We start from the raw sequence: 25,893 nt of genomic DNA, 5'->3' as shown, positions 1-25,893 counted from the left end.
AAGATTTATTCCTAGATATTTTATTCTTTTTGATGCAATTGTAAATGGTATTATCTTTTTGAGTTCTCTTTCTGTTAGTTCGTTATTAGCATACAGAGATGCAACTGATTTTTGTAGATTGATTTTGTACCCTGTGACTTTGCTGTAGTTGTTGATTATTTCTAACAGTTTTCCAATGGATTCTTTAGGGTTTTCTATATAAAAAATCATGTCGTCTGCAAAAAGTGAGAGTTTCAGTTCTTCGTTGTCTATTTGGATTCCTTTTATTCCTTTTTCTTGCCTAATTGCTCTGGCTAAAACCTCCAGTACTATGTTGAATAAGACTGGTGAGAGTGGGCAGACTTGTCTCGTTCCTGTTCTCAGAGGAATGGCTTTCAGCCTTTCCCTGTTGAGTATGATGTTGGCTGTGGGTTTGTCATAAATAGCCTTTATTATGTTGAGGTACTTTCCTTCTATACCCATTTTGTTAATAGTTTTTATCATAAATGGATGTTGTATCTTGTCAAATGCCTTCTCTGCATCTATTGAGATGACCATGTGGTTTTTATTCTTTGTTTTGTTGATGTGGTGTATCACGTTGATTGACTTGTGGATGTTGAACCATCCCTGTGTCCCTGGTATAAATCCCACTTGATCATGGTGTATGATCCTTTTAATGTATTGCTATATTCGGTTTGCCAATATTTTGTTGAGGATTTTTGCATCTATATTCATCAGCGATATTGGCCTGTAATTTTCCTTCTTTGTGTTGTCTTTGTCTGGCTTTGGTATTAGGGTGATTTTGGCCTCGTAGAATGAGTTAGGAAGTGTTCTATCTTCCTCTATTTTTTGGAATAGTTTGAGAAGGGTGGGTATTAAATCTTCTTTGAATGTTTGGTAAAATTCACCAGAGAAGCCATCTGATCCTGGACTTTTATTTTTTGGGAAGTTTTTGATTACTGTTTCAATCTCTTTACTTGTGATTGGTCTATTCACATTCTCTATTTCTGCTTGGTTCAGTTTTGGGAGGTTGTATGTGTCCAAGAATTTATCCATTTCTTCTGGATTGTCCAGTTCATTGGCATATAATTTCTCATAGTATTCTCTTATAATCCTTTGTATTTCCATGGTATCCATTGTAATTTCTCCTCTTTCATTTCTAATTTTATTTTTTTGAGCCTTTTGTCTTTTTTCTTAGTAAGTCTGGCTAAGGGTTTGTCAATTTTGTTTATCTTCTCAAAGAACCAACTCTTTGTTTCATTGATCCTTTCTACTGTTTTTTGGTCTCAATTCCATTTATTTCTGCTCTGATTTTTATTATTTCTCTCCTTCTGCTGACTTTGGGCTTTGTTTCTTCTTTTTCTAATTCCGTTAGGTGTAATTTAAGCTTTCTTATTTGGGCTTTTTCTTTGTTAAGGTGGGCTTGTATTGCTATGAGTTTCCCTCTCAGGACCGCTTTTGCTTCATCCCATATGATTTGGCATGGCATATTTTCATTTTTGTTTGTTTCCAGATATTTTTTGATTTCTCCTTTAATTTCATCAATGATCCATTGGTTTAGTAGCATGTTGTTTAATCTCCACATCTTTGTCACTTTCCCAGTTTTTTTCTCATAACTGATTTCCAGTTTCATAGCATTATAGTCTGAAAAGATGCTTGTTATGATTTCAATCTTCTTATATTTATCGAGGCTTGCTTTGTTTCCCAGCATATGGTCTATCCTTGAGAATGTTCCATGTGTGCTTGAGAAGAATGTGTAGTCAGCTGTTTTTGGATGGAGTGCTCTGTATATGTCTACTAGGTCCATCTCATCCAGTTTTTCATTTAAGTCCTGTTTCTTTATTGACTTTTTGTCTGGATGATCTATCCATTGGTGTAAGTGGGGTATTAAGATCCCCTACTATTATTGTGTTGTTGTTAATGTCTCCTTTTAGGTTTGTTAATAGTTGCTTTATGTACTTTGGTGCTCCTATGTTGGGTGCATACATATTTATAATTGATATGTCTTCTTGGTGGAGTGTCCCTTTTATCATTATATATTGCCCTTCTTTGTCTCTCTTAACCTGTTTTATCTTGAAGTCTACTTTATCTGACATGAGTATGGCAACACCTGCTTTCTTTTGTTCGCTATTAGCTTGGAGTATTGTCTTCCATCCTTTCACTCTGAGCCTGTGCTTGTCTTTAGAGCTGAGATGTTTCCCAAAGGCAGCAGATTGTTCCTGCCACTCTGTATGTTTTGATTGGAGAGTTCAATCCATTACATTTAGAGTAATCATTGATATATGAGGGCTTAATGTTGCTGTTTTGTCACTTATTTTCCAGTTCTTTTGCATTTCCTTTGTTTCTTGTCCCATTTGTTTTGGACTGCCAATTCAGTTTGGTTTTCTGTCTTATGACTCTTTTTTTTTTTTTTAAAGATTTTATTTATTTATTTTATTTCCCCCCAAAGCCCCAGTAGATAGTTGTATGTCATAGCTGCACATCCTTCTAGTTGCTGTATGTGGGATGTGGCCTCAGCATGGCTGGAGAAGCGGTGCATCGGTGCGCGCCCGGGATCTGAACCCAGGTCGCCAGCAGTGGAGCACGCTCACTTAACCGCTAAGCCACGGGGCCAGCCCTATCTTATGACTCTTCTAGTTTTCTGTTTGTTTATCATATATGATTTTGTTTTGATTATTTGTTTAGTGGTTACCTCGAGGTTTGTATAAGAAATCTTGTGTATGAGATAGTCTATTATCTGTTGGCCTCTTATTTCCTTATACCAAGTCAATTCAATCTCTTTCCTCTTCCCCTTCTAAGTCATTCTTGTTACAACTTATTCTATCTCATGTTGTGGGTATGCGTTTACAGTGATGAGGTTATATTTATTTTTGGTGATTTCCTTCCTTTGATCTTTGATTTTGGTATTTAAGTGATTGCTAACCTATTCCAGTAAAGATCTACTATTTTTCTGATTTTGTCTCCGTATTTTTCTCCTTGCTCCAAGCTTTGTATTCCCTTTCTCTTCTTTTTTTCAGGCCTGAGGGCCTTCTTGAGTATTTCTTGTAGTGGGGGGGTCTCATGGCCATGAACTCCCTTAGCTTTTGTTTATCTGGGAAAGTTACTATTTCTCCATCATATTTGAAGGATATTTTTTCTGGACAGAGTATTCTTGGCTGAAAGTTTTTGTCTTTCAGTATTTTGAATATATCATTCCGGTCTCTGCTAGCCTGTAAAGTTTCTGTTGAGAAATCTGCTGAGAGCCTGATGGGAGTTCCTTTGTACATTATTTTTTGTTTTTGTCTAGCTGCCCTTAATATTGTTTCTTTGTCATTGACTTTAGCCAGTCTTACTACTATAGGCTGTGGAGTGGGCCTTTGCGTGTTGACGTATTTAGGTGACGTATTGGCTTCACTTACTGGTATTTCCTGCTCCTTCCACAGATTTGGGAAGTTCTCAGCTATTATTTCCTTGAATAGGCTCTCTGTTCCTCTTTCCCTGTCTACTCCCTCAGGAATACCTATAATTCTTACGTTACATTTCCTAATAGAGTCAGATATTTCTCGGAGACTTTCTCCATTTCTTTTTAGTCTTAGTTCTCTCTCCTCCTCCATCTGGAGCATATCTGTATTCCTGTCCTCTATAACACTAATTCTTTCCTCCATATTGTCAGCTCTGTTCTTTAAAGATTCCAGATTCCCGTTTATCTCCTCCATTATGTTCTTCATCTCCATCAGCACTGATTGGTTTTTCTTTATCATTTCAATCTCTTTTGTGAAGATACTCCTAATCTCATTTAATTGTTTGTATTATCTTGTATTTTGTTTAGTTTTTTTATGATAGCTATTTTGAAATTTCTGTCATTTAGGTTATGGATTTCTGTGCCTTCAGGGTTGGTTTCTGGGTGCTTGTCATTTTCCTTCTGGTCTGGTGATTTCATGTACCTTTGCATTGTGGTTCCTGTATTTACTTTGTTTTTCCTCATCCTGGAAATATCTGGTTGCAGTTTCCACCTGCCACCACCACGTGGGGGTTAAGGGCTGTGTAATTTGAGCCCCCTGTGCTCTGCCCCAGCTTCTCCCTGCTATGGGCCTGGCCGCTCTGTCTTGTCTGGTCAGCTGAGCTGCAGTGTCGGGCATGCCGGGGGGGGGGGGGCTCTCTCTTTTGCCCGCTGGGTCCCTGGAGTGGGGGGCTTCTTGCTCGCCCCTCGTTATCCGCTCTCCTGGGGTGCTCAGATGTTGATGGCACCCCTGCAGCAGTTCTGAGTCCTCTGTGTGGGAGTTTCCCACTGGCTGAGAGAGCCTGAAGAGCTACGGTTTTCCCACAGAGGGCCGCTCCTCCTCACTCTCTGGGAGCTGCACAGACCCGGATCACTATCTGACGGGGAGGGAGAGGATTTCTCTTTACCTCTCCCCACTTCCTCCAGGGGCCCCAGCATGTCCACTCTCAGATGTGCAGTAGTGTGGATCTTTCTGATCTTCCTTTTTGCTGTGTAGCAGTCCGTTGTTTGTCTGTGACTGTTCCTTTTGTTGTCTCTTACCGGGGGAAGAGTTTACGGGAAAGCTCACTCTGCCACGATGCTGACGTCACCCTCTCCTATTTTCCTTTTAATATCTATAGCATCTGTAATGATAACTCCTCTTTCATTCCTGCCAGGAATAATTTGACTTTTCTGTTCTCTTGATTGGTCTAGCTGGGGTTTATCCGTTTTATATTTTCAAAGAACCAATTATATTTTTGTTAACTTTCTCTATTTTTTGTTTTCTATGTTACTGATTTCCACTTTTATCTTCATTATTTCCTACTTTCTACTTTGGATTTAATTTGCTCTTTTTCAAGCTCTGTAAGGCAGAAGCTTAAATCACTGATATCAGACTTTCCTTCTAGCATTTAAAGCTATAAATTTCCCCTTTACGCACAGCTTCAGCTACATCTCTTGAAGTTTGGTGTGTTGTCTTCCTTATCATTTAGTTCAAATTATTTCTTTAATTCCCCTTTGATTTCTTATTTTATGTGTCACTTAGAAGTGTATTGCCAGGGCTGGCCCTGTGGCCTAGTGGTTAAGCTCGGCGTGCTCCACTTTGGTGGCCCGTGTTCGGTTCCTGGGTGTGGACCTACACCCTGCACCATTCATTGGCAGCCATGCTGTGGCAGCAACCCACATATAAAACAGAGGAAGACTGGCACAGATGTTAGCTCAGGGTAAATCTTCCCCAGCAAAAAAAAAAAAAGTATTGCCTAGTTTTCAAATATTTGGGCATTTCCTAGAGGGCTTACCATTATTTTTATTTTAATTCTATTGTTACTAGAGAGCATATCCTATGATTTTTATCTATGGAGACCTGATTTATGGCTTCACATATGGTGTACATTAGTGAATGTTCCATGTCACTTGAAAAAAATGTGCATTCTGCAGATTTTATATGTAGAGGTCTATAAACATCAATTAGCTCAGCTTCATTCATAAAATTTCCCAAATACTTTATATCCTTCTGGATTTTTTGTGTGCACTTGTTCTATTAGTAAGAGAAGGGAGCAAAAAATGTCCAATTATGATTGTGCATTTTTCTATTTTTCCCTTTAGCTCTATCCACTTTTAAACAGCATTATTGAGGTGTAATTCACCCATTATAAGAGTTCCATTCAATGACTTGGCAGTAAATTGGTAGTTATGCACCATCACCACAACCCAGCTTAATCACTCCCACAAATTCCCCCACTCCCATTTGCAGTCAGTCCCTCCTTCCACCCCCAGCCTAAGACAATCACAGATCTGCATCTTTTATTTGCCTTTTCTGGACATTTTCATATAAATAGAATATCTAGTCTTTTGTGTCTGGTTCCTTTCTTGCCACAACTATGTTTTAGCACCTTTTTATTGCTGAAAAGTATTTTATTGTATGGATATGCCACATTTCCTTTATCCATTGACAAGCTGTTTTGAGTTGTTCCCAGGAGTTGGCTGTTATGAATAATTCTGCTAGGAACTCACATACTCTGCAAGGTTGGGATGCTGTCTTATAGGATGCACTATATGCTCTGAGCCTGCAACCAACAGATGCTGTTTCTCCCATAGCTGTAATGCACAGGGTCTGATCTTGAAAATAAAAACTACTCTAAGTAAAACAGAGGGAACCTAACATGTGAAGTGGGTTACACAAGTGATAGGAGAGATGAGAAGCCAAAGAGGGTGGTGAGGCATCCCAGATGACAGCAGAAGCAGCGTTCATCACCATGACGAGGCTGCAGGGATAAGAGGAGGAGGTAGTGTTACTGGAGCCCAGAGTCCAGGGTCACCCAGTGGCGCGGCAACCATGGTAGGCCTATATAGGAAGAGCTGGGGCCACAGCCGGGACACAGCCATTGCTGGAGACATTATCTGGGGCACGGATGGGAAGAAATACTCTGGTTTTCACTAATCTCACACCCTCCAATCTCCCACTAATACCTTCCACTAACAAAACTCATCTAGAAGCACCTGACACAGGAGGCTGGAATACATCCTGTGGGCCACACTGCCCCTGCCAGAGAGCAGAGCAGGCAGGGGTAGCAGAAGGAACGGATCTGAGGACCAAGCAGGCCTAGGATCAGCACAGTCCCTCCATTCTGTCATTCAGCATCCTTTCTTCTCACCCTTCTATGATACACATATGTGACACTTCTGCCTATTATGAATCAACTAATCACAGAATGACACCCTCTCCCCCAATAAGAGCAAGACAAAGTTCTATAAGTCACTGTGCACATCTCAAGCCTAGGATCTCTAGGCACAATGTGACTTTTCTTGATCTCATGATCTATGATCTAAATTATAAAACAAAACCTCACCAATGCTCCATATCAAAAGAAAAATAGGAAAAATTTGTTGAAACATAACAGAAATACACATAGCAGTTATGCTCATCTCTGTACTTGCCATAAAACTCTGGTTGATTTTTTTTTCCATAACTTTCTTCTGCCACCTGTTCCATGTTATGCTTGCCATTAGCCAGCTATTAGGGGGTCAAGGTTCTCTACCTGGTGGGGAAACCCAAATCTTCATTACTGAAGAATCTGAATTTCTGGTAGTTCTATTTGTATTGAAGTGCTTTAGTCTCTCACTAAAATTTACTCTCAAACATGGAAACAGCAGAAGGCTCAGCATGTCTGGTGGTTCCATATATAGTCCACCTGGCCCAGCTGGGCAGCAGCAATCCCTTGATTCCACGGATTAAAAACTCCAGCAGTAATAGTAACCTCCTCCTCTGACTACTGATTCACTGGCACAAGAAGCTCAAAACAGTTCTAACTTCCAGTGTCAAGGAACTATTGCTGTGCTATTTGGTAGAAGCCTTCTTTCCTTGAGAATTAAGACCTCTCACCCAGAGGGACCCAAGCTTGCAGGCATGGAGAGCAGAAACTGTGAAGGAATTATTACTCACTTTTCCATTCACCACCCTCTTTGGCTTCTCACCTCTCCCATCACCTGTGTAACCAAGTTCCCATGTTAAATTCCCTCTGTTTTACTTAGAGTAGTTGTTGTTTTCAAGGTTGGACCCTGACTGGTAAACCAGCCAACAGTGTTCTCATATGATACTTCAGAATAATAGAGACCTCCTCATATGGGCTGCATAGGAAATTGGGGGTCAAAGGCATCCCCCACAGAGATACTTTGCTAACCCTGATCCTAACTTTAATTTTGAACACAACCCCCTATGCACTTAATGTCTGCTCTTGGATTCACAATCTAAAGACCACTGTCCATGAGTCTCCCTTTCTCTAATGAAAACAGTCAGTTTTCTGTAATTCTGAACATTACAATCATTCAAGAAAGCATATTGATATTGTCAAGCAAGACCAAGAGAGGCATTACTAACAACTCTAAACAGAGGTAGGTATAACTTGCATAACAGTTTCAATAAAGACAAGTCTCTTGTGTTGGCAACACATTTAAGAAATAGTGCAAATCTCTAAATTTCACCAACAATCAAAAATGCTTTTGGCATTTTCAAGACACAAGTCTTAAAAATTTTAACTTAATTAAAGGTTGGTACATTTAAAAGCAAGATAATATCTTTCACATTGCAAAGTTTCTTATACATTAAATAATTAAGCTTATTTTTTACAAATAAAATAACTCAATTTCTAAAGTCTCATCTTTATGAGATCTCTGAATCAAACTGTCAAAAATCCTAATTCTCCTAGCAAAGTCTCTGTATGTAACCTTACAGAATTACACAGCCGTTTAAAAATAAAGTGGGTTTTTTCTTCTAATTATCTGCAAAGGACTTTAGGAAAATATTAAAAGCTTGGCCCAGAAAACAGATAACAATGTCTTATCATATTAACGTAAAATACAGATAGTTTCTTGGCTGTATTATATTTAATATATGTATAACTAAACTTGTACAGAAATCCTACTGAAAAAACAGGAAGATAAATTTTGGGGGCCTTTTATTTTTACTGACTCCATTTTTCATATATTTAGAATGATGAGCAATACGATTCAGAGCTTCTCTTTTGCTCACTCAGTCATGTTAACTTGCATTCTTGCCTTTACATATTTAACATAAACAACAATTCTGCATATAAACTGGTGACTCAGAGGAAGGAAGCTAGAGACTTTATTTAAAAATCCAAGCTCCTATTACTGAAGACAGAGCACGATAGGAGTTCTGCAACTCATTTACTTGTGCCAAAAAAGTACCTGGTAATACGATTTAAACTGTTTTTTAAATAATAAGTCAATCATTTGATCTAGTTTACATTCTATTGTTGTGGGACAAGGTAAATGATATTCTGTGTAGAAATCAACAAATGCCATTCTATGTACATGACATATATCATGTTCATGGTTATATTCATTTCACATATGCTATGAAAATACATAAATTTCATCTTATGTAGCCATATTCAGGAATATAAGCCCTATATACCTCTGAAAGAATATCCTTCTTACTCTGCTGTTGTGATTACTGAACATATACATATACAGATAAATATCTTTAAAGCTTCACATGCTTATCATTTAGAATATATAATCTTTTCTTTAAAAATACAGTATCACAGTGGGAAACTGAATTTCTTTTGAACATTATTTCGATGGAAATATTTTTCCATGTTCTTTTAAGTCATGATTTTTCTCCTCAATATGAATAACCTGATTTACAACGAGACGACTACCTGCTCTACTGTCTCTGCCACATTCACTGCATACACAGGCTTACTCTCCCAGCTGGCACTCTGATGTTTAAGAAAGTATAACTTCCTTCCAAAGACTCTCCTATACTCACAGCATTCATAGCATTTCTATAAATGAGTTTTATGATACAGAAAGTGTGATTATTTTCTTAAACGTTTCTCACATTCACCGTATTTCTAGGGTTTCTGTTCTATGTGAGTCCTCTGATGTATCATGAGGTGTGACTTCTGGGAGAAAGCTTTCCCACATGCACTGCATCCATACGGCTTCTCTCCTGTGTGAGTTCTCTGATGTATAATGAGCTGTGACTTCCAAATGAATGCTTTTCCACATTCATTACATCCATAGGGTTTTTCTCCTGAATGAGTTTTCTGATGTCTAATGAGGAGTGCCTTTCCGCTGAAGGCTTTCCCACATTCACTGCATCCATATGGTTTCTCTCCTGAATGAATTCTCTGATGCTTATTGAGACTTGACTTCTCTCTGAAGGCTTTCCCACATTCACTGCATTTATTGGGTTTTTCATCTATATGGGTTCTCTTATGAGTAATAAGTTGTGACTTCCCACTAAAGGCTTTCCCACATTCACCACATCCATAGGGTTTCTCTCCTGTATGACTTCGCTGATGAATAATGAGCTGTGATGTCTGAGAGAAGACTTTGTTACAGTTGCTGCATTCATAGGGTTTCTCTCCTGTATGAGTTCTCTTATGTGTAACGAGATGTGACTTTCGAGAGAAGGCCTTCCCACATTCACATCCATAAAGTTTTTCTCCTGTGTGAATTGTCTGATGTGTAACAAGATGTGACTTCTGGGAAAAGGCTTTGTCACATTCACTGCATTTAAAGGGTTTCTCTCCTGTATGTGTTCTCTGATGTACAATGAGCCGAGACTTCTTGCTGATGACTTTTCCACATTCATTACCTTCATAGCATTTTAATCCAACACAAGTTTTTTCATGTTTGGTATAGAGAAATGATTTCTCACATCCATTTAATTTACCAGGTTTCCTCCTTCCATAATTTCCACTCTGAGTAAATAAATCTAATGAATATTTCAAATGTTTTCCATTTGACACAGACTTATTGGGTTTTTGCTTTAAAGGTGCAAAGTTCATGCCTGATTGAACTATTTTTCCACTTGCATTACTTTCATGGGCTTGTTCCAAACTTTTAAGCCTGTCTTGGATTTCTTGGTGCCAAGCTTTGTAATCATCCATTTTCCAGTATTCTAGAGAGGAGAACAATAAACATATTTTGTGAATCCTTCAATAAGTGTGAACCAGATGAACTAGAACTTATGAACTAGAACTGTAGAAATAATCATGCACAACTATAAGCTTTTGTTTGGGAATTAAAATTAAGCAAAGTGCTCTCATGGGAATGGAGGTAGAAAACCAATAATACATAAGGAAAAGAAAAAAAAGCTTTGACTAAATAGGCTGTTAGAGGCCAAGATATAATAATATGTTCTAGGCAAAGGTAAGGTTTCATTTGAACACAATTAACTCTAAGACAAGGCAACAAAAAGTTGCACTAGATGGCAGGGAATGACGACATCAAAGCTACTCCTTTGTTTACAGGGATAGAAGGAGTAAACTATCATAAAAGAAATCAAGGAAAGAATAGAAAAATGACTGAGGGCATCCAATAGTAATCTAAGGCAGTTAACAATGGAAGGGAAAGGAAATAGGAGGGAATTAGAAAAGTGAGAGGAAAAAAATCACAATGAATCTGTGTACATGAAAAAATAAAAAGAACCTATTGGCAAGATAAGGTTTGGGGTGTTGGGAGGGCACATGAATGTACAAGGTCCTACATGAAAAAGACAAGGTTAAACTCCTCAGTACAGATAAGAGGAGCATATCTCACTCTAAAATCAAAGCAAAGAAGGAGAGATTATCCTAATATGGATAACTGATATATATGATATGATATTTGGGTATCCAAGAAGCTCACTTCGATGGTCCTGAGTCACTTCCAAAGGTTTAGGACTTCAAGATTCTCTAAACAACATTGCAAAGGTACCCACCCTTCACTAACTTCATTGTCCATTGCAAACTGGCATTTAAATTCCATCATCTCACATATGACAGGTTGTCACTCACTCACTTGAAAAGTTCTGACCTGGGATATCTTCATCTATTATCCATGGCTGCTCTTGCTCCAATTTGAAGATCACATCTGGTTTGATAACTTGAAACCCTGTACATGGAAAATCAGAGGACTTGAGCCCAATTTCTTGGGCTTCAAGCTTCTAAAGAATAAATGAATGTTTCGGAGGCTGCTTCAGGGGCTGCATGACTAGGGCTTTCATTTGGGATGTGAGTATACAAACACTCTGAAGACAAAAAAGAATTTTTGAATTCTTAAACTAAAGCCCTAAATCATAAAATGCTTCAAAGGTCCCAGTTTTTAGCAAATGAATAGGAAAAGACAATTGACTGGGCAGAGGCTGAGTCCACATAGGAACATGTCCTTACCCAGTGACACGAGGCTGCTAAAGTTCTCCAACATCACACTTCTGTACAAAGTCTTTTGAGCAGAGTCCAGTAGCTGCCACTCCTCCCCGGTGAAGTCCACAGCCACGTCCTCAAACGACACGGATCCCTGAGAGAGCATGTTCATATTACATCTGGAAAATATTTATTGGAGAATAAAGATATAAAGAAACACTGTAGTAGGAACCACTGGTTGTCTTCAAAATAGCCGTTTTCTCCTCCTTTCTTGCTAACTCCACTTACATTAGGAGTGAAAGTGTGCGCAGTTCCCACTAACCAATCATAATGGTTCTCAGCCAGTCTTGACAGGCCTATTTCCCTCTGTCCTTCTCTCTCATACATCTAGAGTGAGCCACATGATTCTGTTCTGGCAGTGGGATGGAAGAAGAAGTGCGCAAGGGCAATTTGGGGGAAGCTTTTGCTCTTCTGATACAAGAGACAGATACTGATAGTGCCTTCTGTCCCCCCTTTCTGCTGTAACAGAGATGGCATACTTGGAGCTGCAGTCGCCATCTTGATCCAGGAGGCAATACGTGTAGTACAGAAAACCAACTTGTGAAGTACAGCAGAAAGAAACACTAGAAGTATCCTTGATCTTTTATGACACAGTGAAGCGCTGTGCCAGCCCAGGACTGTTTACCTCCAGGTGTCTCATAGGAGAAAATTAAATGGCCTTATTACTAAAGCTACTATTATTTAGGTTTTCTATTACATGTAAATGACAGCATTCTTAATTGATATATTTCTTTTGACCATTCTTATCAGGATTCATTATACAGGCTCTGTATCATATACCCAGTCTTGCATCACAGTTTATTTGAGAAACAAAAATCTTTTAAAAATCCTACTATATTTTAAGTGCTTTAAATAAGATAAAATGATCTATAATGTGTGTATTGATCAACAAATGTGTTAGGTACTGCTGTAGGTGCTGTCAGTATAAAGATGAATAAAACATATCCTGCCCTCAGAGAGCTTTCCATTTTGGACAGCAAGTCAAATGTATACAAAGGCTATGATAGAAGAATATAGGTGGTATAATTAAAACTACAGTGAGTTATCATTTACACCCACTAGATTGCCAAAAATTAAAAACGACAATATCAAGAGTTGGTAAGAATGTGGATGAACGGAAACAAGCACACTGCTGGTGAAAGTGTGGACTGATACAGCCTCTGTAAAACAATTTGGCGTTATCTTATAAAGGGAAACATTCACAGTTGCTATGACCCAGCAGTTCCATTCTCTAAGTTTATACCTTAGAGCAGGGTCTGCAAACTATAGCCCGTGGCCAAGTCCAGCCCAGCACTTATTTTTTAAAATAAAGTTTATTGAAAGATGGCCTACACCCATCTGTTTATGTACTATCTAGGACCGTTCTCACACTGCAGCAGCAGAGCTGAGGAGGTGCCATAGGGAACTTACGGCCTAAAAAGCCTAAAGCATTCCATCAGGCTTACAGAAAGTTTGCTGGGCCTGCCTTAGGGACTTTCTCACACATGTGTACTAGGTGAAAAATATAAGCCTTTTCAGAGCATCAATGTTTAAAACAGCTCAAAAATCTATTGACAAGAAAATAAATAGTGATGGAGTCAAACAACGAATTAGACAGTAGTCAAAATGCATGAATAATAGCTCCAGATAAGAATATAGATGAACAGCTGGTGGGAATGCAAATTGGTGCAGCCTCTTTGGAAAACGGTATGGAGATTCCTCAAAGAATTAAAAATAGAGATGCCCTATGATCCAGCCATCCCACTACTGGGAATCTATCCAACGCACCTGAAATCAACAATCCAAAGAGGCTTATGCACCCCTATGTTCATTGCAGCATTATTCACCATAGCCAAGAAGTGGAAGCAACCTAAGTGTCCCTCGACTGACGACTGGATTAAGAAAATGTGGTATATATATACAATGGAATACTACTCAGCCATAAAAAAAGACAAAATCGTCCCATTTGCAACAACATGGATGGGCCTGGTGCGTATTATGTTAAGTGAAATAAGCCAGAAAGAGAAAGACAAACACTGTATGATCTCACTCATATGTGGAATATAAACCAACACATGGACAGAGAAAACTGGACTGTGGTTACCCGGGAAGTGGGGGTGGGGGGTGGGCACAAGGGGTGAAGGGAGTCATATATGGGGTGTTGGACAAACAAAAATGTACAACCCAAAATTTCACAATGTTAGAAACCATTAAAATATCAATAAAAATCAAAAAAAAAAAAAGAATATAGATGAAACTTAATGGCATACTTGTAAAAGCATTTCTGACTCTGAGAATTTATAATCATGGATCTTCCTTGACACACATTTGTGGTTCCAATGTATCCTACCTGCAAGATCCAGGAACTTCTAAGCTAAGAAATTAACAACCAAGTGGTCCCTGACCAGTAATTCCTCTGTTGGGTTACTTAGTAGAAGCAAAACAAATTATTTATGAAGGGACACACTCTCAACCCAGGCCGCCCAAGACTGTGACAGACAAACATGAAATCTTACTCCAAAATTTAAACACGAGCACAAGCAAGAGTCAGCAGAAATAATAAAAGGTAGAATTTAACTCCTAAAAACATGAAAAAACGGAATATTGGACATAAACTATAAAAACGGATGTTAAAACCCCCAAAGTTACAATAAAAGGAGTCAAAACATGAGAAAAACATGACAATATTTAAAAGGCCAGCAGATTTAGAAAACAGCAGCAACAACAACAAAAGAGAAATGGCAGAAATGAGAACATATTGACTAAAACTAAAAAAGTCCCTGGAGGGGGTTGAAGGGCCACACAGATAGATGAGTGAGACAGACCAGAACATACGAGAACGTGGCACAGAGGCTGAAAACATGAACTAGAAGGTACTGGGCACAGAGACAAAATGAAACAGTGCAATATTCATCTAAAAAGGAGTTCCCCAAGGAAGGAATAGAGAGAATGAGAAAGAGGAAATAGTCCAAGATAAAACAGCTGAGAAGTTATGAAAGACGTGAATTTCAGGAATCATAATATTTCTCCAAAAGGATAAATAGTGATAATTACAATAATAATGATGATGATGAAAAATTTGGATACATCATTGTGAAACTGCAGAATACCAAAGGCAAAGAAAGATATCCTTCAGGAAGTTAAAGAGAAAGATATATTACCTATATAGTAATGACAATTAAACTGACAGATTTCTTTTTTTTTACCTTTTTTCTAGTTTTTTTCCTTTATTGTGAAATTTTTGTTGTACATTATTGTTTAAACTGACAGATTTCTTAACAGCAATAATAGAAAACATAAGACAGTGAAATCGTTTCCTTAAAGCACTGAGAGAAAATGACTCTCAACCTAGAATTTCATACCTAACCAAAGTATCATTTAAGAATGAGGACAGAATAGGACCTCCACTTTCCATTAAGATGTAGGAAGATGCAAAAGGCCCTTGCTCCTGCGAACCTGTGTAATGATTATACTTTTCTATAGGGCCAGCAAAGACTTACGGATACAAGGAAGTTTTGATGAAGTCAATTTCAGAGAGAAGGAAGCCTTCACAGGTTAGCAGAGAACTACAGTGGATTCTATACATAGGGGCAGGTGCTTGTTCTGGATATGGGCAGTCAGAGAGGCAGGTGCCATAAGCCAGAGGAACGTAACAGGAACAAGAAGAAATTAACCAAGTTTTAGACAAGGGTGAGGACTGATGGGAAGAACTGGAGTCTGGAAGAGTCCCTAACACAGAAATAAACTGCTCAGCCCAACAATTTTTCACTCCATTTCACTGGAATTTTGCCAAGAAAGTGCATAAGGAAAAAGAGTGGTGTTTCAGGGGTCCCCAAGACCACCCACACATTCAGTAATTCACTAGAAGGACTCACAAACTTGGCATAGTTGTAGTTATGTCTAAGATATATTATAGCAACCCAGAGAGGATACATAGCGAGATCAGAAAGGGAAAAAGATGCAGATGCAGGCAGGGTCTGGAGGAATCCATGCACGGTATTCCTAAGCTCGCTCCCTCCTATGAGGGGTCACACAGAGCACACTCTACCCCAGCAACGAAAATGCAGCAAATTCGTGTGATGTTTCTGCCCAGGAAAGACATTAGAGATGCGGCACCCAAGACTTTTAATGGAAGGAGTAAAATCAGCACCCTCTGCCTCACAACTACCAAAAGGAAAGTGGGTGTTCTATAAATCAAACTGTCTATACAGTCTGGGCACAGGGACACACCTTTACCAATCAGGGAACTTTTCATAGCAGTGGAGGGAACTCTCCACAAGCCGAGTTTCCAGATACCTACCTTGCAAGTAGGCCTTTCTAAAGATAGCAGCCTCAGGCCCATCATGTTAACTCCTTTTTGGCACAGGTGGAAAGCAGAGAAAAACTGCACAGTCCTGCACACTTTTACAATGCTTGGATTCCAGGAGTCTTCCAGCGTTGAATATCTAGGTGAACCAAAATTAACTGAACTGCAGTCCAACCCCCTCTCAGCTCAAATACTGAAAAGATCAAAAGGCAGTGTTAAGTGGAGGAAGCTAGGGTTGGGCTAATTCTAGGTGAATCTAATCTAATTTAAACTGTGAACTAACTGTAATTCAACTCAACTCTAGAAAAAAACTGAATGATAAACCTCCATCCTAATTTCTATTTTTTTTCAAATAACTTTATTTATTTATTTTTCCCCCCAAAGCTCCAGTAGATAGTTTTATGTCATAGCTGTACATCCTTCTAGTTGCTGTATGTGGGACGCGGCCTCAGTGTGGCCGGAGAAGCGGTGCGTCGGTGTGCACCTGGGATCCGAACCCGGGCCGCCAGCAGCGGAGCGCGCGCACTTAACCGCTAAGCCACAGGGCCGGCCCTCCATCCTAATTTCTAAAGGAAAGAGTTTGTATGCTCTGGAAAACGAGCAAAACTAAAATTTGTACTTTAGTTTCTACTGTTTTTTATTTGCAATGTCTAGATTGCAAAAAAACATAGATATATACAAAGAAGTAAAAAAATGTGACTAATAATTAAGGCCACAAAAAGTAAAACTAGCCAACAGAAGCAGAACCACAGATGGCCAAGCTACTTGAATTAACAGAGGAGGATTCTAAAATAACAATTATAAACATATTAAAGAATTTAGAGAGGGGCCAGTCCCGTGGCATAGTGGTTAAGTGTGTGTACTCCACTGCTGGTGGCCCGAGTTTGGATGCCGGGCATGCAACGATGCACCACTTGTCGGGCCATGTTGTGGTGGCGTCCCATATAAAAAAAGTGGAGGAAAATGGGCACGGATGTTAGCCCAGGGCCAGTCTTCCTCAGCAAAAAGAGGAGGATTGGCATGGATGTTAGCTCAGGGCTGGTCTTCCTCACAAAAAAAAAAAAAGAATTTAGAGAAAACATAGACATTATGGGTGAAGGGATGGAATATTTCAGGAGAGAAAAAGAAATTAATTTTTTTTAAAAAGAACCAAATGGAGGGCCGGCCCCGTGGCATAGTGGTTAAGTGTGCGCGCTCTGCTGCTGGCGGTCTGGGTTCGGATCCCGGGCGCGCGCCAACGCACCGCTTCTCGGCCATGCTGAGGCTGCGTCCCACATACAGCAACTAGAAGGTTGTGCAACTATGACATACAACTATCTACTGGGGCTTTGGGGGAAAAATAAATAAATAACGTTATAAAAAAAAAAAAGAACCAAATGGAAACTCTAGACCGAAAAATATAATAGCTGATATAAAATACTTATGGAATGGACTTCACAGATTTGACATTATAAAGGAAAGGATTCATGAACTTGAAAATTGGTTAACAAAAACTATACAAACTAAAGCACAAAAAATTGGAAAAAAATTTACAGAGTATCAATGACCTGTAGGATAATATCAAAAAGTCTTACACACTGGTAATTGGAAGGTCAAAAGAGAAGAAAGAAAATAGAGCAGAAAAAAATATTTGAGCAAATAACAGCTGAAAACATTCCAAATTTGATGAAAAACACCATCCCACAGACCCAGGAAGTTCAGGATACCCCAAGCAGGATACACATAAAGAAAACCACACCAAGGCCCATCAGAGTCAAACTGCTGAAAACCAACGATAAAGAGAAAATCTTAAAATCAGCCAAAGAATAACAGACACATTACATTCCCGGCATCAACAGTAAGAGCGAGAACTGACCTCTCACCATTTCACAATGCAAGCCAGCATACAACCGTCTGAGATGCCTAAGGCGCTCAAATGAACAAACAAACAATCCTAGAATTCTATTCCAGGAAAAATAGCCTTCAAAGGGCAGCTGCATGGAGATGTATCAGCATGTATCCACCAACACTGAAAGACTCACCAAGAAGGGTGAGACCCCCACACCTGTGCACCAACATTGAAAGACTCACCAAGGAGGGTGAGCCCCCCAAGTCATGGTGAGAAGGAGTGGGGAAGCCCAGGAGTGCTTCACCTATGTGCCTGAGGACTCAGGTGTCGAAAGCAGGAGGGAAAGCTGCATGGAGGTTCACGGGCATATGCCCTCCAGCACCCAAGAACGTGGAGCACCACACAACCAATCCCAAAGAAGAAAGGAAAGAGAAACAGGGAACAAATAGGACAAATGGAAGACAAATGGCAAGACGGTAGGCTTGAACCCAAATGTATCTTACTTTTAACATTTAACATTATTTAAAATGTTAATGGATTAAATAAACACTCCAAATAAAAGACAGATTATCAGAATGGAAAAAAGTTAGACCTGGGCCGGCCCGGTGGCTTAGCGGTTAAGTGCTCGCGCTCCGCTGCTGGCGGCCGGGATTCGGATCCCGGACACGCACCAACGCACCGCTTCTCCGGCCATGCTGAGGCCGCGTCCCACATACAGCAACTAGAAGGATGTGCAACTATGACATACAACTATCTACTGGGGTGAAAGGGAAGAAAAAAAAGGAGGAGGATTGGCAATAGACATTAGCTCAGAGCCGGTCTTCCTCAGCAAAAAGAGGAGGATTAGCATGGATGTTAGCTCAGGGCTGATTTCCCTCACCAAAAAAAAAAAAAAAAAAAAAAAAAAAAGTAAGACCTAACTATAGGATACTTACAAGAGACATACTTAATTATAAAGGTACAAATACGTTAAAAGTAAAATGAAGGAAAAGACAGTATCACACAGACATTAACCATAAGGAAACCAGTGTAACTATATTAGTGTTAAACAAAGTAGGCTTCAAGACAAGGGGTACTGCTAGAGATAAAGGAGGACATGCCATAATTACAAAAGGGCCAATTCATCAAGAAAACATAATAATCCTAAATATGCATACATTTAATAATAGAGTTCAAAATATATGAAGCAAAAATTGACAAAAATAAATGGGTACAGAGTTTCAGTTTTACAAGGTGAAAAAAGTTATGGAGGTAGATGGTGGTGACGGTTGCACAACATTATCAATATATTTAATATCACTGAATTGTACACTTAAAAATACTTAAGATGGTAAATTTTATGTTATGTGTTTTTTATCACAATAAAAATGGAAAAAAGATTATCACTAATAATTTAAAAAATGTAAATTAAAACAACAAAGAGATGTCATTTTTCATCTACCAGATTGGCAAGGATAAAATGTTAAGACTCAGTGCTGGTGAGGCTATGGGGAAGAGTCAGCAAAACACTGTCGATAGGATGCAATTTAGAGCAATTTGGTAATCTCTATCAATATGTATACTTGTGTGGCCTTTGACCCAGAAATTCCATTTCTAAGAATTTATTGTACATAAACTCTTGCACAAATCCTCAACAAAAAGGTTGACAGAAATAAAAGGAGAAATAGACAAACCTATATTTAGAACTGGAGGTTTTCACACGCCTCTCTCAATAACTGAGCAAGTAGACAAAAATCAGTAAGGATATAGAAGAAGTGAACATACTATCAACTAACTTAACCTAATTGACATTAATTGAACATTCCACCCAGCAACATATTCTTTTTGATGCACATGGATTATTCCCTGAGATGCACCATATGCTGGACCATAAAACAAGTCCCAAAGGACTGATGTCATAAGCAGATGTTCTCTGATCATGACAGAATAAAATTAGAACTTAATAACAAAAAGATATCTAGGAAAGTCCTCACCTCAACTATCTGGAAATTAAGCAACACACTTCTACATAATACAGGGGTCAAAGAAGAAATCACAATGAAAATATTTTGGACTTAACTATAATGAAAGCAAGATAGACCAAAAAACCCACAGTACTGGGGCAGAGTGGTGAAGAGGAAAACCAACAGCTTAAGACAGATCTCGGGCAGTCCATTTTAGACATGCCCCAGTCATGTACACATGGCTCCTTTCTTACAAGATATGCACGGGCACACAGTCAGTTCACGGGTTAAACATGATCTGTACCATGCTGACTACTAATCTAACTATAAGAGATGACTCCAGTTAGATCAATCAATTTGACATGTGAAGTAGCTAAACTTGTGAATGACTTTTGAGAATGATTAGATATGTAATGTGATCCAGACTTGCAATTAGTGGTGTGCTGATAAATCAATTTTCTGGCAAAACAGAGCCCTAATATGTAGCATTTGCTAATATCTGTGTTGTAAATATTCCCACCATGGCTGATTTCAAACTATGCAAGTTTAACAACTGGTTTGCAAAATTCCTCAGTATTTAACTATCGGCTCTAGCAAATTGGTATGAGCTGGCTCCAATACGCTACTGATAATTATTTTAAAAAACGGTTTTAAGCCAAACACAAGACCTGCTTTTTACATCCTACCTCAGTTATCACCCCTAGAAAAATCAGTATTTTGATTTTGAAACAAATAATGCAAACAACACAAAAGTCCCAGGTCTCTTTTCTTCAACCATTACATTGATCCATTAAAAGGATCAACTAGAGTTATTATTAAAACTTGAATGGAAAAAAAAGCTCAATACATTGGCCAAATAGCAGAATGGATCTAGTAGAAGAGGACATTTGCAGTCTGAATTACCAAACTTAGAAACTGCAAGAATGAAAATGAAAAGAAAAAGAAGTCAAATATATTAAAGAAAAGCTTTTAAACTTGGAGGATAAATCCAGAAGACAATATCCATCAAGTAAGTATTCCAGAACTAGAGAAAATGAATAATAAAGGGGAGGAAATAGTCAGTGAAATAAAAGAAGAAAGTTCCCCAAAGTTGAAGGCAGACAAGAGCCTTCCCACTGAAAGCAATAAAGGCTGTGAATAAAAATTTTATATGCAGACACATCAATGTGAAATTACAGAGCATCAAGGATACAGAGAGACATACAAATCAACCCCACAATGGATACCATTTCACCCGAACTAGGACGGCTACGACCAAGCAGACAACAACAAGCGCTGGTAAGGAATCGGAACCCTTATATGCCGCTGGTGGGATTGTAAATTGAGCAGCCACTTTAGAAAAACAGTTTATCAGTTTTTCAAAATGTTATATATGGTTACCACATGAACCAGCAATTCCATTCTTAGGTATATACCCAAGAGGATAGAAAACATATACACAAACATTCATAGCAGCATTATCCAGAATAGCCAAAATGTGGAAATAACCCAAATGTCTAGCAACTGATGAACTGATAAACAAAATGTGGTATAGTCATAAAGCGTAGTATTATTCCACAATAAAAAAGAATAACGTATTGACATATACCCCAACTTGAAAACAAGCTACATGAAAGAAACCAGTCACAAAAGACCACGTATTCTATGATTCCATTTATGTGAAACAGGTAGAATGGGCAAATCCATAGGAACGTAAAGCATATTTGTGGTTGCCTCGAGCTTGAGGGCAGGGAGTGAGGAGGGAGAAATAGGGAGTACCTGCTAATGAACACAGGCTTTCTTTTAAGGAGGATGAAAATATTCTAAAATTAGATTGTGGCTGCACAATTAGATGGTTGCAGAACCCTCTAAATCTACTAAAAAACAATAAATTGTTCACTTTACATGGGTGAATTGTATGGAAACACAACTGAAGAATAAATAAATACACTACTCACCCGGGACTTGGTCATTTTCTGCTGCTCTTGGGAAATGGCCACAACTCTAGGCTCTGCTCTATCCTGTGAATCTTCTGGACTCTGTCTGGAGGCTCAGGTTAGGGCCTCCGGTCAGGACTTTTCACCAGGGTGAATCCTTGGTCCTGGGACCTCCTCCTCTTCATCTCAAATCAGCCAGTTACTTCATGGAAACTGGAGTCTGTCAAGTCAGTGGCAAATTCTCCTTAGCTGAGGAATACTCTTTGACATCTAAATCTCCCTCTTGCTGAAAACTCATCTTCATTTAAAGCCCAGACTGGGTTTTCTATAGACTCTAAACAGAGCTAACAAGTACCCAAAATACTGGAGTATGCAAAAAGAACCCCACAGCATGAACCCCAGCATTTAACGCACGCACCCTGCAAAAACACCAAATACCCCTGTTAATTCCGCGATCATCTGTGAGATGCACTTAATAGCTCCTCTGTAAATATCTCCTCAAGACTCCTTGCTATAAAACAACTACGTGCTGGGGACTAAATGTGTTTCAGGCAAAGAACATGAGATACGGAATAAAACAAATAAGGTTCAATCTGAGCTTATCTTCTTGCTGGCCAAGTGATTTTAAGCAAGGAGCCTGGTGGTTTTTGTTTTGTTTTGTTTTTAAATGGTGATGGAAACACAGACCACGTAGGATGCTTATAAGGACTGAAGGAGATACGGAAATGAAAGTGACTACTAAAGACTCTTAAAATAAGTGGAAAATGGAATGAATAAGAGAAGGGTTTCTGGAGCCTGAATGTGTATATGGAAATCTTGCCTTTGCCACTGGAGTCCCCATCACCTCTTTAACCTGAAGGGACCCACACCCCCTTCTTTCTGTGCTTGGATCAGAGCAGGGCCCTCTAGCCTGGCCTGGCATTATGTGGGAGCAAGAGAAAAGGGGCAAAATCCAAACCCAGAACTGCATGTGCGGGAAGGGAGCGGATGAGTGCGGTGTAATGGTCTGAGAAAGGCCTGCCACTGAATTCCAGAACTCTCATCTCACACAAGCTTCCACAGCACAGCACTCCGGAAGGTCTGAAGACTCTCCACCTGATTTTCTTGGTGACAAGGGTGGGTGACTGGAAAACTGGGTATTACTCCACCATCCTCTCTGAAAGAGAGACAGAGCATGTGTGTGAGACACAGAGCAAACAGGAAACAAGGATATCACTTCACCATTAAATAAAGGCGAAGAGAAGAGGAAAGTGAATCCACCAGTTCATTAAATGAATAATTCAGCAGTTTTTCCTCAAAATACAACAGTTCACTTTAACCTCATGATGTTCTTGAGAGTTCTAAATTAGTTAATACATGTAAAAAGCTTGGAACTGTGACTGGCTTATAAACATTTAGTAAATGCTAGTTAGTGCTCTTATTATTATATGATATGATTACAGAGAAATGAGAAAATACATGTACATTAAATAAAGAAACAATTGTTATCCATAATCCCACTACTTCAAAGGCACCTCTCTCGCAGAGTGGTAGAAACTATGCTGACATTATTACAAAAGTGTGATCTTACAGTCTTTTTAAATTTTTTAACTGGCTTCTGTGCTATATAGTGAACATATTTTCAGACCAATAAATATATCCATAGACCTGTTATTATATCATATCATAGGCCACCCAATCAGTTCTCAGTCACTAACCCCCAAATGACCCCTAACTCCTCACCCCATACCCCCACCACCCATTACCTCTATGGGTCCCCCAATCATCACCTCCCACAGGGTCTCCCTAAACATGACCGCAGAGGTCTTCAAAGATTCATGCCCAGGTCCCCGCAGTCACTTTCTCCATAGTCCACTCACTGGCCCCCAGACCAACCAACACCTGGTATCCAGGCGTGCCTAGTCTCCAATCACTGACCCTGAGGCCACTCAGTCATTATTCTCAAAGACCTCCCAATCAATTCTACAGCTCCCTAATCAACCACTTTCGAAGATGCTTTCATCTCTCACTCCACCAGTCACACCCCCAACAAGCCCTGCAATTCCCAATCACTCAGACCCAGTGGGCCCATCACTAACTCTCACACAATCCCACCATTCATACCAACTACTCCCGTCACTGACTCAAAATTATGAACCCCCACAGGCTTCCTAATGACTCATCCTATTGTCCCCATAAACTGTCTCCTCAATTATCCATATCTACTATGTCCCCAGTCAGTCATTCTCATAGCCCCCAATTACGGCCACACGCCTACCAATCTCTGACCTCCATCCACAGGCTACCAGATCCTTCACCCCATCGTTCCCCAATCACTTACTCTTCCAATGACTGATACCCAGGCCTCCTCAATCACTCAGCCAGATAAAGCTCCCCAATAAATTATCCCTAATAGTCCTCAATTCCTCACCCATCAGGCATCCTAATCACTGGTCTCAATTCCCCAGTCACCACATAACCTGATGTTGTACACTCACTTCCTCCATGAGCCTATAATGACTGACACACACAGCACTGCCCCACCCCCTACCCCCATAGGCCTCCCAAGCCACTCATCTCTAAGGTACAGAATAAAATTTCTCCCTCCAACAATGAAATCCACAGTCTCTCCATTCACAGAACCCTCACAAGCCCCAGCAATCCCCACACCATAAAAAACCCCAGTCATTCACCCCACAAACATTAAACTTCACGGTCCTTCCAAACAGCAAATTCCAGTTGCCCTCCACTGACCCCAGGAGGCACCCAATTTCTGCTCTCCACAGATTCCCCAACCACTGCCAGCCTGAAGGCATCGAAGTCCAGGGCTCTGAGCTCCAAATCACCAACACCTTTAGACCAACTCAGGCCCACTGGCCCCATCATTCACTCCTCGCAGGTACCTTTACAGCACTAATGCTGTGCGACCCCCATCACCGATCCCGGGAGCTGTCCCATCACTGTCTGCCGACACCTGATTACAGACCCACAGACCCGGAACGCCGGCCCTAACAGGTCCACACGCACGCATCCCCCAGCACCTGCAGGCACTGAGACCCACTCCGCACTACCCAGTTCCCCCGTCATTCGTCCCCACAGGCCCCCAATTAAACCCCACTCCACACTGCCCAGTCTCCCCAGTCATTCATCCACACAGGCCCCCCACTACGCACCTCACCAACACCGCATCCTGACCCCACAGACCCCGTTCGCACTCGGCCCGATCCAGCCGTCACGCTCCAATCCGTAACATTCGCGGTCCGACACTCGGTGACCCGGCACAGGCCGAATCACCCAGTCCCCGGGGTCCTCAGCCAAGATCACACTCTGACTCTCACTGACCACCGCGCTCTGCCCACCGCCCCGGACCCCACTGACCCCAACGCCGCCCCACTGGCCGCCCGCCGGCCTTCCTGGGACCCGGCTCGGGCGCGCCGGGGACACCGCGGGACACCGGCGGACACGGAGGCCGCCCCCGCGCCGAAGCACACACCCTCACCCCGCAGCCCACAGCGCCGAGACTGACGCGGTCAAGCCGCGGAAGTGTCCGCGCAGAACTACATCTCCCAGAGTCCCGCTCGCTCGGGAACTACACCTCCCAGAGTCTCGCTCTCTCTGGAACTGCATCTCCCAGAGGGCTCTTCGGCGCGCCTCGCCGTAAACTCCGGGAGTCTCTTCGCGTGGCGGGCCGGCCGCGGGGAGGGTGTCTGCCCGTGTGTGCCCGCGGAAGTCCTGCGGCAGAGCTGACCTGCAGCCCAGAAAGTGACGGCAGTGAGCGGTACCCAGGGTAAACACAACCTCTTAAATGTGATTATTGATGCAAGAAATTTAGATCCCAGCGTGCGAAATGGAGTCCCCCACTACCTTAAAAAAAAAGAATGGACATGAATTAGGCATTAAATTGAGCAAATTGAGAGAAAAGAAAATTTTCCTCTGGGAAGTAGGAGGAATAAATTCAACACATAAAAGCAGAAGTTAATAAATCAAAAATGAAAATGACTAAAGCTGATCCATAAATTTAGTTCTTTGAAAATTTATATAGATAAAGCATTACAAATCCAAGTCAAGTAAAGGGTGGAGAGCGCGCAGATACGCAAAACTGAGAATGAGAAAATGGAGGTGACTACATAAAAATAAGATTGGAAACACAACACTTTGCCTGATTCAATAATAATAAGTTTGAAATTAGCATGAAATGAATTCTTTTCAAGGAATATTTAGATAACCATAGTTAAGTTAAAAGATAGAAAGCCTGGGGATGGCCTGGAGGCATAGTGGTTAGGTTGC

At 40.4% G+C, this 25,893-nt stretch overlaps 1 protein-coding gene across 7 annotated transcripts; it reads right to left on the bottom strand.

The window, feature by feature from the left end:
* Positions 1 to 8,545: 8,545 nt before the first annotated feature.
* LOC131398060 (zinc finger protein 84-like) lies at positions 8,546 to 25,059 on the bottom strand. 7 transcript variants are annotated; one of them, XM_058531157.1, is made up of 7 exons: positions 24,780 to 24,977; positions 22,676 to 22,783; positions 21,649 to 21,847; positions 15,935 to 16,133; positions 11,623 to 11,774; positions 11,252 to 11,344; positions 8,546 to 10,370 (listed from the first exon to the last, which is right to left on the bottom strand). In XM_058531157.1, exons 5-7 carry the CDS (start codon positions 11,765 to 11,767, stop codon positions 9,316 to 9,318), a joined length of 1,293 nt encoding a protein of 430 aa, XP_058387140.1. In that variant the 5' UTR covers positions 11,768 to 11,774; positions 15,935 to 16,133; positions 21,649 to 21,847; positions 22,676 to 22,783; positions 24,780 to 24,977; the 3' UTR covers positions 8,546 to 9,315. The 7 variants fall into 7 exon arrangements, with proteins under 7 accessions (XP_058387140.1, XP_058387143.1, XP_058387142.1 ...); XM_058531160.1 differs by having other exon boundaries at positions 15,935 to 16,079; XM_058531159.1 differs by lacking the exons at positions 15,935 to 16,133; positions 24,780 to 24,977 and adding an exon at positions 24,985 to 25,059.
* Between the last annotated feature and the right edge of the window lie 834 nt (positions 25,060 to 25,893).

This window comes from Diceros bicornis, chromosome 35 (assembly GCF_020826845.1).
Source record: "Diceros bicornis minor isolate mBicDic1 chromosome 35, mDicBic1.mat.cur, whole genome shotgun sequence".
Taxonomy (NCBI): Eukaryota; Metazoa; Chordata; class Mammalia; order Perissodactyla; family Rhinocerotidae; genus Diceros; species Diceros bicornis.
This window is presented reverse-complemented; position numbering and strand designations above follow the sequence as displayed.

Excerpts from the sequence above, each read along its gene's own strand:
- LOC131398060 (XM_058531159.1), bottom strand. The coding sequence starts at position 11,767 with ATGAACATGCTCTCTCAGGGATCCGTGTCGTTTGAGGACGTGGCTGTG. Across the intron at positions 11,345-11,622 it reads TAGCAGCCTCGTGTCACTGG|GGTTTCAAGTTATCAAACCA; the intron begins GTAAGGACATGT and ends TTCCATGTACAG. Across the intron at positions 10,371-11,251 it reads CCCAGGTCAGAACTTTTCAA|AATACTGGAAAATGGATGAT; the intron begins GTGAGTGAGTGA and ends TCTCCTCTCTAG.